General features: G+C 42.3%; 1 protein-coding gene across 7 annotated transcripts in view; it reads left to right on the top strand.

Moving 5' to 3' along the window:
- The window catches only part of ptprsa (protein tyrosine phosphatase receptor type Sa), a 239,391-nt gene that overhangs the window by 121,429 nt on the left and 104,119 nt on the right, over window positions 1-13,843 (top strand). For all 7 annotated transcript variants that reach the window (XM_083940543.1, XM_083940546.1, XM_083940548.1 and 4 more), the window contains 2 exons: window positions 4,565-4,710; window positions 7,097-7,238. In XM_083940543.1, the coding sequence (XP_083796669.1) occupies window positions 4,565-4,710; window positions 7,097-7,238 (288 nt within the window). The remainder of the gene's footprint in view (window positions 1-4,564; window positions 4,711-7,096; window positions 7,239-13,843) is intronic.

Raw genomic sequence — 13,843 nt, 5'->3', positions numbered from 1 at the left:
ATATTGGTGAGAATCTTGTACTAGATGATGTTAGCGTTGTCGTACCATGAAGCCATTTCTGTTGATATATTCAACACTTCCTGTCCTGCCCTTCATGTTCACATCATCCCTCTAGTCCCTGAACCCACTGTTAACTCCTCCCCTCTCCTCTTCCAGCTTTCTCTTCACCATCCTCCTGCAATCCTCTTCCTCTCAACTCCTACTGTGTCATTCTTTTTCATTTTGACCGTTTTTCCTCCTAGTTCCCTAGCTTTCTTTAAACCTTCCTGCGGTAATAGCTAAAAGCTATATTCAATACATCATGAGAAAATCCTGAATCTGTCAGGAGTTAAATTCACACGGACATGCAGGCTGGCACATTTATTGTTCATCTCTCTCTCCTATCCTATGAAGCAACGGAGAAGGAGAGAGAGAAGGTGATTGGGTGGAAATGTTGAATGGTCCAGGGGAAAACTAATCAAAGAGTGCTGGCCTTCAGCAGAACCACTGCCACAGGCCTGCTCTGTGTAAATCCCTCTTCTGTCTCGACAGAGGGCACATTGTAAGGGGAGGTCAAATGCAGAGGAGCTGTGTTGTGTAAAGCTGTGTTGTGTAGTTTCAGAATGGAAATTGGAATTGTAAAATGCCAAAAGGCATCATTGAATGAACCAGACAAATGAAGTACTCATTGAAGCTAGAGAAAGGCTGTAGTGCTCAAATCATCCCGCAACCTTCATAGTATGCAATCCTGTGAAATATACAGTAGATGGTGGGGATTCATTTCAGACTTTTTGTCTTTGATTTGGTGGGTTGTTTTTTACATGCATAATCTTATTAGAAGGTCAGATTTCTTAATCATTCATGTCCTAATGATGCACTTTAAAACACATATGCAACAGGTGGAAAACACCTCATCAGCTAATACTTTTTTTACTTGATTGTAAGATCAACATTTCTTACATTCAGATTTTAATAGTAGTAATGATTAATATTATAAACTAGTATGTGATCTGAGAGATTGGGAGAGGATTGTTAAGTTGTAGAATTGTTATCATAAAATATTAGACTTTCTGTTATGAAACCTTTCCAGTACATCAGGAAATGTAACTTCAGCAGGGTTTTTTTTAACAGATGTCGAGTAAGATTTAAAGAAGGCTAAGACATTTTTTGAAGGATTTAACAATCAATACACTTTAATTTGACCATCTGAAGCCAGGAATCAATATTTCCAACATTAAAATGATTGCCAGCAACACAGACCTTTAATACCTCTTATAAAAGTTGGAGATTTTAATCCGTGCCCTTTGGCTGATTTATTTGGCTCAACATGCTGTCTGTCCACACTGACAGCCTGTCAGAATAATGTTTTGTCATATATGACAATTTAATTGACATATGGAATGAAGTAAGTACTTTAAATCAAAAGTCTTACACTGTGAGCACAGTGGGAATCACACCTTTAATCCTGACAGTGTAGTTAGTGTCATGCTCTACCCCTTGAGGTACTTGTACATATGCCCTGATTTACCCAAGAAAAAAGGAAATCAAAGCACCTTTTACCTGACAGTAATCAAAGCAAAACAAAAGTAGCTTTGCTCATCTGCAGGTGAGCGACTGCTGACTAGCAGGTCAAAAAAAAAAAATAGTTTTAAGTTGAAAGCTTTTTTTTTATCTTCATTTGACCATGGACAGCATAATGAGCACATATTCTTCTTTTCAGTGATAATCTTGCATTCGCAGACATCTAAGCTTGTAAAATCAAGGTTAAATGTGTCTCACACTGGCGCATGCTTGTAACCAAGGCAGAAATACATTTTTGGTATTTATTATGATGTGTCTAATCACTCATCCTTTAGTGAACCTCCTCTACCTTAAAAAAAAAAGTCAGCTGGGAATTGTGAAAAATGCTTTTGAGATTAAGGGCGTACTCACACTGTCCTTCCGCACCGCGACCCGGGCTTTAGGGTACTTGTCCCCCCTCCCTCTCCCCCCGCCCCCAGACCCGTTTGTACTCACACTGCCAGGGCCGGCCAATGCTTCTTGCTGTCCATACGCCTTCAAGCCGTAACACGTCACACGCATTGATCGCGTGTGTGGCTTTGTTTACAAATCTTTCCACAGACCTCTGAGTTTTTGTGCGTCTTGTCGACTTTTTTTTAATCTTTTCATCGACCAAATCTGCAGTAAACACTCCACCTCCGCATCACACCAACGTGAACCTTTCACCGCCATTGTTGTTGTTGTTAAATGTCCGCGCATGGTCCGTCCTTCTATTTACATGTCCAAACAGGCGGACATAACGCTACTGCCGTAGGGCTCGTGCTCGTACACGTGTGCACGCTCGTGCTCGTACATGTGCAAACGGCTCCGCTAAAGCCCACCTCTTTCAAGCGGGCCGTGGATGGCCCGCTGGCCGCAGTTATGCGCGGAACGGGTGCACTCACACTGCTTAAAGGTACTAGGCTTTATCTGAAAAAACGGTTTTGGCCCCGGCCAGAAGGACAGTGTGAGTGCGCCCTAACTAGCCACCAACCACTAGTTAAACCAGTTTGTGTGTCTTGGTATGATGTTTTCGGCGGAAATATTTAGTTTGTTAGTTGAGGGCAAGATAAACTTTGCATGCATGCAGTGCGTCCACTTTCCTGAAGCAGTATGCTCACCTCTTTTCTTGCCCTCTCCCTGGTCCTACACCATTTCTCTTTGCATCGTTCTCAAAAATATCTGCTCTCCAACTCCCCTTACTCGGTAATGAATGCAGGAACTCTCCTTCATATGTGTTTAGCAGTGCCTGGAGACTAGTGTCGGCCCATGGTCCCTTAATTATTAATTTGACGTTATGCGCTGGCCGTTTGATCATCCCCACATTCCTGTATGATTCAGATTTAACGAGTTCCCCAGGAGATTCTGTTTTCTCTGTCTTTTTCCTCTCTGGCTTGTTGTCTTGAACCTACAGAAACCAAGGCATATGAGCGAAAAAAAAATTTCAGCACTAAAAGCACCAAAAAACTTTTGACGGACAGTTAAACCAAATGGTCTCAAGTCTGTGAACAAATACAAGTTCTACAATGTGTGATCCAAGTGAGAATTAAACCACTGATTCAGCGATCAGCCACTGATTGTGGCTTTGTCAGTGCTATTACTCTATCCTCCAGGAAGATCAGTCTGACTTTTGAACACTTTGTACAATGTCAAATTAAAAGAAAATCCCACTTTTGCTGGTTCATCGTCTTTTTTACATATGGTTTGCTATTAGATAGATAGATAGATAGATAGATAGATAGATAGATAGATAGATAACTTTATTTATCCCCGAGGGGAAATTAGGTCATCGTAGCAGCGGTACAGAGCAATCAGAAGTACTAAAATAAGATAAAATATAAAATACAAAATATAAAATACAAAATATGAACAGCAATAAAATAGAATAAAATAAAAGTACAGTATTGCAGATAAAACACTATATTAAATGTGCAGTGTGGATTTTAATGTGCAATTGGGATAAGGTGCATGTCAGTGATAGGTCACTATGAGTAGTGAGAGTTTATTCCCTGAGCGTTGCTCAGCGTTGTTGTGCAGCGTTGTAGAGTCTGACGGCAGCAGGTAGGAATGATTTCCTGTGCCGTTCCTTAAGGCAGCGAGGTTGAATGAGTCTGCTGCTGAAGCTGCTCTGAAGCTTGTCCAGGGTTTTATGGAGGGGATGGGAGACATTGTCCATGATCACCAGCAGTTTTGCCAGCATCCTGTGCTCCACAACCTCCTCCAGGGTGACAAGCTTAGAGCCAACAACAGACCCTGCCTTCTTTATCAGTTTATTCAGTTTGTTCGCGTCTTTTGCTTTGATGCCCGCACCCCAGGACACCACAGCGAAGAAGATGGTGCTCGCGACAACAGACTGATAAAACATTACTCTATACTATTGCACTGGTAGTATAGAGATTCCGTTTTCCCTGAGGAGAGATCTTTGAGCTACTATCATCAGTACCGTGGCACATCATTGACATTAATTCACAGTGATTTACACTGAAGTACACAGCACTGATATAACAGTACTAGACGAGGAAAGGCACAGTTCTTTAATTTAACCCAAGTATGTGTGGCATGGGTGATTAAGGACGCACTGTCACGAAAAAACAGGTTCAATGGCCAAATGCCTAGTGTCACACACAGTTAGGACACTTGATTTGATGTAGATATCATTACTGTGGATAGATGGTGAGCCGTCTATTCAGTCTGTCTGTGGAGCTGTTTATTTTGTGTATCTCCAAAACTCAAACTTGGCTGTCTTCCATTACTTATCCAAGACTTCGCTCTTCTGCAGAACAGTTTGTGTGTGTGGGTGTGTACAGAGTGAGAATAAAATGCGGAAGGGGTTGGGGAGAGGAAAGTGTGGGATTCTGTGACATTATAAAGACTTGCGTGTCTGTGTGTAGAAATAGTCCGTCCTTTCAGAAATGTAATCACACTTATTTTACACTACCTTGAAAGGAACTGAGTTAGCGACAAGCAGCGCTGCATTCACCTTGTGCTAATATCTTTCTATTTCTCTATCTCCCTCTCTCTGTCTGTCCTCTCTCGTCTTCCCTAGCATCACCACGGTTCACTAAAGTTCCCGTCGACCAGATTGGCGTCTCAGGGGGTGTGGTCTCCTTTGTGTGCCAGGCGACGGGCGACCCCAAGCCAAGGGTAAGCTGGAACAAGAAAGGCAAGAAGGTCAACTCCCAGCGTATAGAGGTGAGTCAATGAGCCCTGCTGCTCACTTCTGCACTTTACAGTTGAGAAGGGCAACGTTATCTTACCTGTCTCGTACCACGTCACTGAAGCGTCTTGCAAAGCCACACTAAAGTATAAGATGAACAGCTGATTTTCATCTTTACTTACCAGCGCATGCTCCGCATCATTTCAAGCACAGTCTTCTGTTGCAGTTGGGTTCCCACAGTCTTTTGGAAAAGGACGTCTTTGTTTGCTATCTTCACTCACAGTTTTCACCTGTTAATCAACTACCAATCTTTTCATTGGACTGGCCTCTCTAGCCTCTGAGCAACGTGTCCAGGCCCACCATTGGCTACAATTAATTGGCTACAATTAATGCAACCCAGAGCCCTCCCATTACTCCCTCTCTGTCCTCTTTGCACTTGACTGACTCTGCCGTTGTAACATTCTTGTTTTCCGGTGCTGGTTTCCTTTTCTGCATACCACCCTGTCTGTGTGAATGTGTCTGTGCCATATTCATAATGTTTGTTGTTCAGTTCTCGGCAGGCGTCCCAGATGGCATCTCTAAAAGTCTTGATTGATGCTCAGTGTCTCTTAATTAAAAAGTTGCTTTCGTTAACGACGCCGCTGCACAGAGATAGGCATGCACATGCTGCAGCGTGAAGACAACCACAGAGGGGGGGCTAAAAAGCAAAAAAAAAAAAACGACAACAACATCAACAGGGGGAGAAGCGACATCTCAGCAGAGGACAAAATAAAAAGACAAGTTGTGTTTGTACATTCTGTTCTTCTGCATGCTAAGTGGGAAACAAAGCCAAGGGCATGAAGGAGCCCGTCACAACGGACGCTTATCTTCCTCCGTTTAGCATGAAATAAGAAGAATTGTAAAGGGGTTTTTGAAGTACTTATGATTTTCCCCCTGTTCTACCCTCTAGACAGCTGCTTTGATATCGATCATGATGCCATGCTCTGCAGTGTTTTTAGCCTAATTAGTGGCTCAGCCCTGAAATGTGCAGCAGTGGAGCAGCGGGGCCGCTGAAGACTTGTACTTCTATCTCAAAGTCATGCTTTGCTCAGAGATGTCAGCAGGGAGCCCTTCATAGAGACGGCGTAAGCTCCTCTGAGGAACAATGGATGTTGGAAGAGTGGGTGTGCTGTGAGACAGGCAGACAAGCTGACCATCTTCTCTAACACTTCATCCAAAATCAGAGCAAAATAGATGCCCTTAGGAGATGACTGACTATATTAAAAGGGAGGGGTAATTTTTTCAGAAAAGGCCACCATATTCCAGTCATTTACCTTAAGTCTTGAAGTTCTGCTTCTTGCTGCAGGATACATGGCCGTTGATGTGTTTTCGCTAGATCAATTTCTGCAACTTCTATGTAACAGCTGCCCTACTGTCAGCTACACCCTCTGGCATCACATTTTAAAATAAACACACATTTAAAAGGGCCCTTTTTCACTGTTTGTAAGGAGGAAGCTTTTGAATATTGATTTTGTTGGATTGGTTCAATTAAAAGTAAAAACCCAAGTTGTTGGATGTGTCAGTACTACCATATTGATCTTAACATTTAATCAGAATGCTGATGTCCAGTTAGGTGAAAGTGTTTTCTGAATTGTGAAATTAGCAGTATATATATATATATATATATATATATATATATATATATATATATATATATATATATATATATATATGTTTATGTGTGTATATTTTTTTTTCTTAGTCATACTAATGTTGACCTTTGTCATTGTGTTATACTTGAATCACACAGGCATGTGAAAGCCTCAAACAGATTTGAGAAAAAGAACACCAACAACACTTCTACTATATTGTAGAATTAATGGAAAAATGCCATATATTGTTACTGAGTAGCCCTCATCATTTGACACATGGTGTATCTTGATAATTCAAACATAAATGGTGTTAATGTTTGTGTAGCTCTTCTTGAATTTAATAATTTTTAAAGTGAGTCTTTTTTTAATAACATACAGCTTCCTTCTACTTTGTATTTTCAGCAGATGTTGCCTCAGTTTGTGTTTAAAAAGTGCTTTCAAAAAGGTTCAAAACAGTGGGCTTTACAGAGAACAAAGGGCATAATTACAGATAGAAACAAGAGATGATAACATATAAATGTGTGTGTGTGTGTGTGTGTGTGTGTGTGTGTGTGTGTGTGTGTGTGTGTGTGTGTGTGTGTGTGTGTGTGTGTGTGTGTGTGTGTGTGTGTGTGTGTGTGTGTGTGTGTGTGTGTGTGTGTGTGTGTGTGTGTGTGTGTGTGTGTGTGTGTGTGGACAGAGAGCATGCTTCCTTATAGTTCTCTATTTGTGAGGACCGAAGGGTATAAAAGAATTGAAACATCGCACCTTTCTTGTCTACACTTACCTCATTATCCACTCTTCCCTACAGACCATTGAGTTTGACGAGGGTGCAGGCGCCGTGCTGAGAATCCAGCCTCTCCGAGCGCCTCGTGACGAGAACATCTACGAATGCGTTGCTGAGAACAGCGAGGCCGAGATTACTGTCAATGCCAAGCTGTCCATCATCCGAGGTGAGTCCTGCATTATGAAACAGTGTGCAGAGGGGTAACTACAAAATAAATCATTAAAGTAGACGCCTGTGAGCTCCACATGTTTTTTATGATGACATCCTGCCTTGAAGCTTTTGTACTTCACTTACGCCAGTGAGTGAGGACTGTACTTAGCTTAAAATTTCTGTAGGTAGTGCTCTAATATTTGTCTGGTAAGTCATTTTGGCTTTAGCTGTAAAAGCTATTCATTTGGGTCACAAGATTTGACCTTTGGTCTTCCTGTGTGCTATTATTTTTAAGACCTACCTGATGTCCGTAAAAGCTTTCATTTACGACACTGCTATATAAGCTAAATCAGTTACATGAAGCCAAATTAATATATATGACAAGGTGGAGGATTATCTCTTGAAGCTTTTGTGCAGGCGCACGTCACAGCCTAAAATAGGCTCCTGTCCACTTGCAACAGATGGGCTGTGGGGAGGCTGTTTATCAAGGATCCATCAATTTGATGGAACTAATCAACTGTCCATTCATGAAAGAGCTGAAAATCTATGTGCCTGTGATGAAAACCCATAGAATCCCTGAATGAAAAAGATTGATTGGTCAGCTGCACACATTCAGGGCACAGTGGTGGACAGATGTGTCTGGAGACACAGACACACTCACACATAAACAGGTGTAAAATAACAAAACAGTCAAACTTTGTGAACCCTCATTGATCCACATCTATAGGTGGTAGATTAGATTCAGCAAAGAGATTATACCATCTGTTTAGGTCGATTTTTGAGGTCATGGAGGACAGTATCATAGACAAGCATGTGGTCCCACAATCCCACTTTCTTCTTTCTTGTTCTACCTGTCTCTGTCTGCCTCACACGCACGCGCACACACACACACACACACACACACACACACACACACACACACACACACACACACACACACACACACACACACACACACACCACAAACACAATGTATTCTCTTCTGTTCTCTCCTGCCGCCATCTGCCATGTTTCCAGTGCTGGATGAAGCTGAGCTATTGCTGGCTGGCTGGCAGCACACAAGCTAGGCCTTTCTGGCTGTCAAATCCACAGGCAGTGTGGTGGGGTGGGGTGTTGGACCAGGGACTAGAAGCCTGGCCCAGCATCCTGGGTTTGTTATTGTTAGCAACAACCCCCTCCCAGCCTGGAGACATGCTGTTGGGTGCTGGAGGGGGTGTCAGTGCTTCAGGTGCCCTTCAAAACTTGATATACACTTTGAAATGTGGTACTTAGACTTTGAAATTACATGTATGTTCACATTTGTGACAGTTCTCTTCGTGCCATTGCCTTGAGTGATGAATACTGAGTGAGCAGTTAGCAGTTTGGTGCTGTACTTGAGGACTTTTGTTACTGATAGACACACACAGGATCTGATTTCTCGGATGCTTGAATCCAAAATAGCTTCGGAGGATCTTTTGTGGCCGATAGCTGACCCTCTTTAACCTATCATAAACCATTAACAGACACGCCTACCGGATATGCTCCAGTTGTTCCGCACTCCGGTCCAGTAGGTGGCGTATGCACCTGTAACTAGTTTGCCATTAAAGGGGAAGTAGAAGAGGAAAAGACAAAAAAAGAAGGACAGGAAAGGCAGACATTTCTACAGTTTAAAAGACAGTTAGACCACTGATTAAAAAATACAGAACTCTGCCATCTTTTAAGGAATACAAAGACCACAGCACCCACTGCCACCCTCTGGAATAGATCCAGAAATGCACATGCTGGAACTCCAGACCAAGCAGATTTAAATATGGTATGATGGTACAAGTGGAGTATAATCGTTCCCTAAGCTCTCCAATAAGCTACTCTAATAAAAGGCACATGTCACCCCTATGAGTTGTATTTAATATAACACAAATACATATAATATATATTTTTTAACTGTTTAACTGATAGTCTTCAGTTAAGAGGCCAGTTAAAATTGTCATTTTTAGTTAATGGTTAAATTATTAATCATTTACATCATTAATGGCATTGCATAATAGGAATAAAACTTCCACTATGCTTCACTAGTTGCATGCTCAAAACAGTTATATTAAATCATGCATGCATAAGTTCATGAATGCATAAGTTATTTATAGTCCGAACCCAATATATTAATGGAGTGGACACACAGATTGGAAACCAGAAAAATGAAAAAAAAAGGAACAGGTTAAATTTTAAACCATAAGCCCAGGCATGTTCACGTCAGTGTGTGCAGTTGTTTGTAAGAGCACAGGGCAAATCCAGGGCGGTCCACAGGAGCAGGGTGAAAATAAATAGTTATTGGAATCACCTCAACAAGATTTCCCTTTAGAGCCTGGAGGAAGACGGTAGCTCTTCTGCTCAGGTAATAGATAGGGGGGGGTTAATGGTGCAAGACAAGTGGCAGGGGAGGAGCCGTACGCTCTCTCTGTTTTCCATATTTAATGAGGTTGAGTCCCCCTGCATTAACCCATTAGCGACGGGACAGGAAAAGATATCGAGAAAAAAAATGGACATTATGAGAGAAGAGACATATCATTTCATTCACAGAAAACGCAGAAATGTGAGGATGGTTTTTAGGGTTACGTGAAAATGGGTAGAAAGTGTTAAAAAGAGTGTGTGAGTGTGAATGCATGAAGGAAATACAAGTCAAGAAAACCAGAGGATTTGAGAAAAGTTGGCCAAAGATGAAGGGAGACAACAGGGGGTTGTTGCGGACGATTGGCAATGTAGAACAGGTGAGGAGGACAATAGTCGAACACGGGTTCTTGGAACAGGGAAAAGGATTACAGGATATGGGACAAGGCACAAGGGAAACATCCACAGTAAACAGAGGGGTTGTGGTATTGGGATCTGGGGAGGCAGAAAAGGGTCGTCACGATGAGTGACTTGCCGGAAAGTCGTGGAGATGAAAATACAGCTGCACACACACACACTCCCACTAACAAATATAAACATGCATGGCTTACTCTATACATCAATGTAATGCTTCCACGGGTACACCCACGACTAAAGGCTATTGGAAATCCCTGAACACATGGGGCCTCATTTATTAAACTTGCGTGGAAACGGGTGAAGGTCTGAGCGCAGAATTGGTCGTAGGAAAGGACCCACGTGTGATTTATGAAACATTCGTATCGGACCAATCTCAGCGTAAGAATGAGCGGGCCTTGATAAATGCGGCGGCTGAATTCGATCTTCATTAACATGTTACGCCCCTAAATATTCCTGTTTCAGAGGCCTCGCTCACTGAGGTCAAACATGGAGGGGAAGAACCCTGGTTAGAAAAGAAACTTTTATGACACACAGATCGGCATCCTGACATCCGAGATGGAGCAAAATAAAGATGTGCTTTTTGAAGGTCGTAAGAGTGGAATAAAAGGGGCCCATAAAAACACTTTATGGAAAAAAAATAACAGAGGGAGTCAACCCGAAGCAGCGCTCCACTGTGACCCGAGTGCGCGTGTGCGCACTGTTGGACAGGTGTGCCATATTCAGCACCCCTTCTGTGAAATACACCCCCTCGCATTATAGGTGATATTCAAAAGATCCATTTAACTCATTTAGTAATCATGGCTGCAGTTTATTTCCACAGAACATACAAAAAGGTGTTGTTTTGTGTTCGCTATTATCCAAGTTTGTGATTTTAAACTCTTTAAAATAGTTTAAAGACTGTAAGTAACCAATGTTCTGACCGTTGTGGGATACCTGTATATAAACTACTCCTATAGGTGGAAACAACAGCCTTCTGATCCAGAATATCACCTATAATGCGAGGGGTGCATTTCACAGATGGGGTGCTGATTACGGCACAACACCGGCGCTACCGGCGGGTCATTAGGTATTCCGTAAGAGGATAACCTTTGTCATCTAGAAGAACCATACCAAGATGTTAATCATCTGATACTTTGTTTGATTTAATGCAATTTATCGAGGGTAGCCATGAACCGAGGAGATGAGTTTGGCTCTGCAGTGCGTCTTGCTGCAGCCGCGCGCCAACACATCCATTCATTAATTCAATGTTGGGGTCGCGGGGGACTGGAGCCAAGCTGTTTTGATATTTAAAAGTGTGCCCCCCGGCTCCCTGGCCACCACATTTAAAAGCGATAGCTGAGCATCACACATCACCTGTACATTTATCATTTATTTTATGTATATAAAATATATATATATATATATATATTTTTTATATTATATCCGTTTTAAGAATCTTTTTTGATCTGTTCTTAATATGTGACTGCTTATGCTTAATGACAGCTGAGGTTTGTTCATTATTTTCAGCCAGATTTTGCTGTGCTGCACCGCAAATACACAGGCTCAAATGTGCGTACACGACCTCAGACCAGACGTGAGATTTGATCGTAGCTCACGCTCACGTCCAAATTGATAAATGCAGACGTTTGCCAGGAAATGGTTGTACGCACGTTTTTCTGCCGTACGTTCGTTTGATAAATGAGGCCCAGGATGATCACGTGATGATCATGAATACTTCCAATTTGGGTAAAGGACAAGAATAATTCCTCACTCGTAAAAGCAACGTTCCACATAGCCAGGCATACTGTACTCATATGAATGAATACATACTGTAGTTACATTACAGACTTTACAGACAGGCTAAACTTATACCCCATCTCCAATGACCCCACTGTCTCTGTGTTGGCGGCAATAGTAGGGTACCGCCTTGTATTCTTGTTGCTACTCTACCTCAGCTGAATACCTAAGATGGGCCACCTGGCTCCACTAAGACTTGCACACAGTCCCCTGGGAGTCCTCGGAGAGCGACTGACAAGCGATTGAGGCGCACTCTTGAGATCTAACTCAAGTTGCTTTTCTTTATTTTGATAAGGGAACATTCGTTTTTCTGTTTATAGGATTTTCTTGTTTTTTTTCAGGAAAATGTTTTAGAATGTCAAAAGGGAAGCAAGGGTGCCACTGGCATACTGTCAGCTCATGCTGTTGTGGGAAGTCATGGGAAGTCTTCCCCCTTTGTGTGCTTGTGTTTTCAACTGCTACAGTCTTTAGCCCTGTTATTACTGTTGCAAATAAATTCCCCCCTGCGGAGGCATCCCAACGAGCAAAAACTGTGATTGATGATACTGTATTGTTTTTTTTTGTAGAAGAAGTTGTAAATATGATATGTCTATACGTGTGTTTGGAAAGCCCACTGTTAAGATCATACTGCAACAGAGTTGCTCCTGAGGCAGAAATAATCATGTTGGCTGAGTTTAACCTCAGTGGTGACGTCTGGGCTATTTGAACCAGCAGGCACCAGCGTTTCGCTTTTGATATACACACAGACACATATATGCACACACAGGGTTGATTTCCTTGGTCTAGCTTTATATGAGAGCCAGATACCAAACCTAGCCATGACCTAAATTTTCAGCCATGCACCTGTGTGCACACATCCACCCACAGTCACGCTCACACCAGGGTGAACGAATCAAACCTTTCCAGTCTTCTTATTTTCTGTCTGCGTATGCTAAGTTGCAAATCTGGTTTTCTTTAGTACACCCTTACGTCTGTGTGAAAAGCACGGAGATGGTATGGGGGGGGGGGGGGGTCTTTTCTGCCTCCCAGCCGGAAACAGAGGTAGTCATAGAGCCAAACAGACGTCTGTGTGTGGTACCCCGTTGCTGAATCTGTGTGAAAAACATACAACTCACCAACAGCTTGACAATGGTGTTAGTTCCACAAACGGTGCTGATTAGCCTGATTGTTTTGTTAGTTGAGAAATCCACTTTCATGTCACAATGCCAGACGAACCAGTCAACAAGGTGGGGTTGGAAAATTCAAAGGTCTGTATCGAGGCAAACGTGAGTTAGAAACGGGTTGATATTAGACAGGCAACCAACACATGTAAAACAAATGTCTGCCATGCAAAGGAATGTCTTTAATGTTTGTTTATTTTCCCAACAAATGAATATTTGGCACACTGATGATGGGTTATGGTTTACTAGTTTGCCATTTAATAATTATTATTCAGATCCTAAGATGGCAGACAGAGACAATTAGAACAAGAGAGAAGAAAGTGGGATCCTAACACCCATACTTTCAGACCCAGAATTGTGCAGAAATCATGTTATTAGTGATTTCGTAGTTAGTGCAAGGCTTTGTAGGGCCATTTCCATTTCTAGTATTTAAATGAAATTCACTTTTTGTACATATATTTTGGTTGCAAGTGTGGTTTTGTTTTCTTGCATGTGTCATTACATTTGCTGGTTTTCAATTGACTGGAAACTCCGCCCATCTGCCACACTGTGGTGGTCAGGTTCTGGACCCACCCCATGTTACCCCGAGAGGAGTTAGGGTTGTAGCGTGCCTACCGTTTGATCAGGCTGTCTGCTAATTGGCCACTCTCTTGTCGAGGAGCAGGTAATGGTGCATTTTAATGGACTTCTGGATCCTGACACATAAACAGTCTGCACAGATCAAACCCAGTGATTTCTGGGTAGCTTTTTATGGGAGAAGGGTTGAGAAAGAAGGGTAAAATGGGAGTGGGAGGCAGACAGAGATGCAATGATGAAATGGGGGGAAAAAGTGAGCAGCAGCAAGAAGGAAGGAGAACTGGAGTGAAAGTTAAAGGGACGGAGACCAATCAACCTTTCAACCAGTAGT

This window comes from Echiichthys vipera (genome assembly GCF_963691815.1).
Source record: "Echiichthys vipera genome assembly, chromosome: 3".
Lineage (NCBI taxonomy): Eukaryota > Metazoa > Chordata > Actinopteri > Perciformes > Trachinidae > Echiichthys > Echiichthys vipera.
The sequence above is the reverse complement of the archived record's forward strand: the minus strand, read 5'-3'. Positions and strand labels throughout refer to the sequence as shown.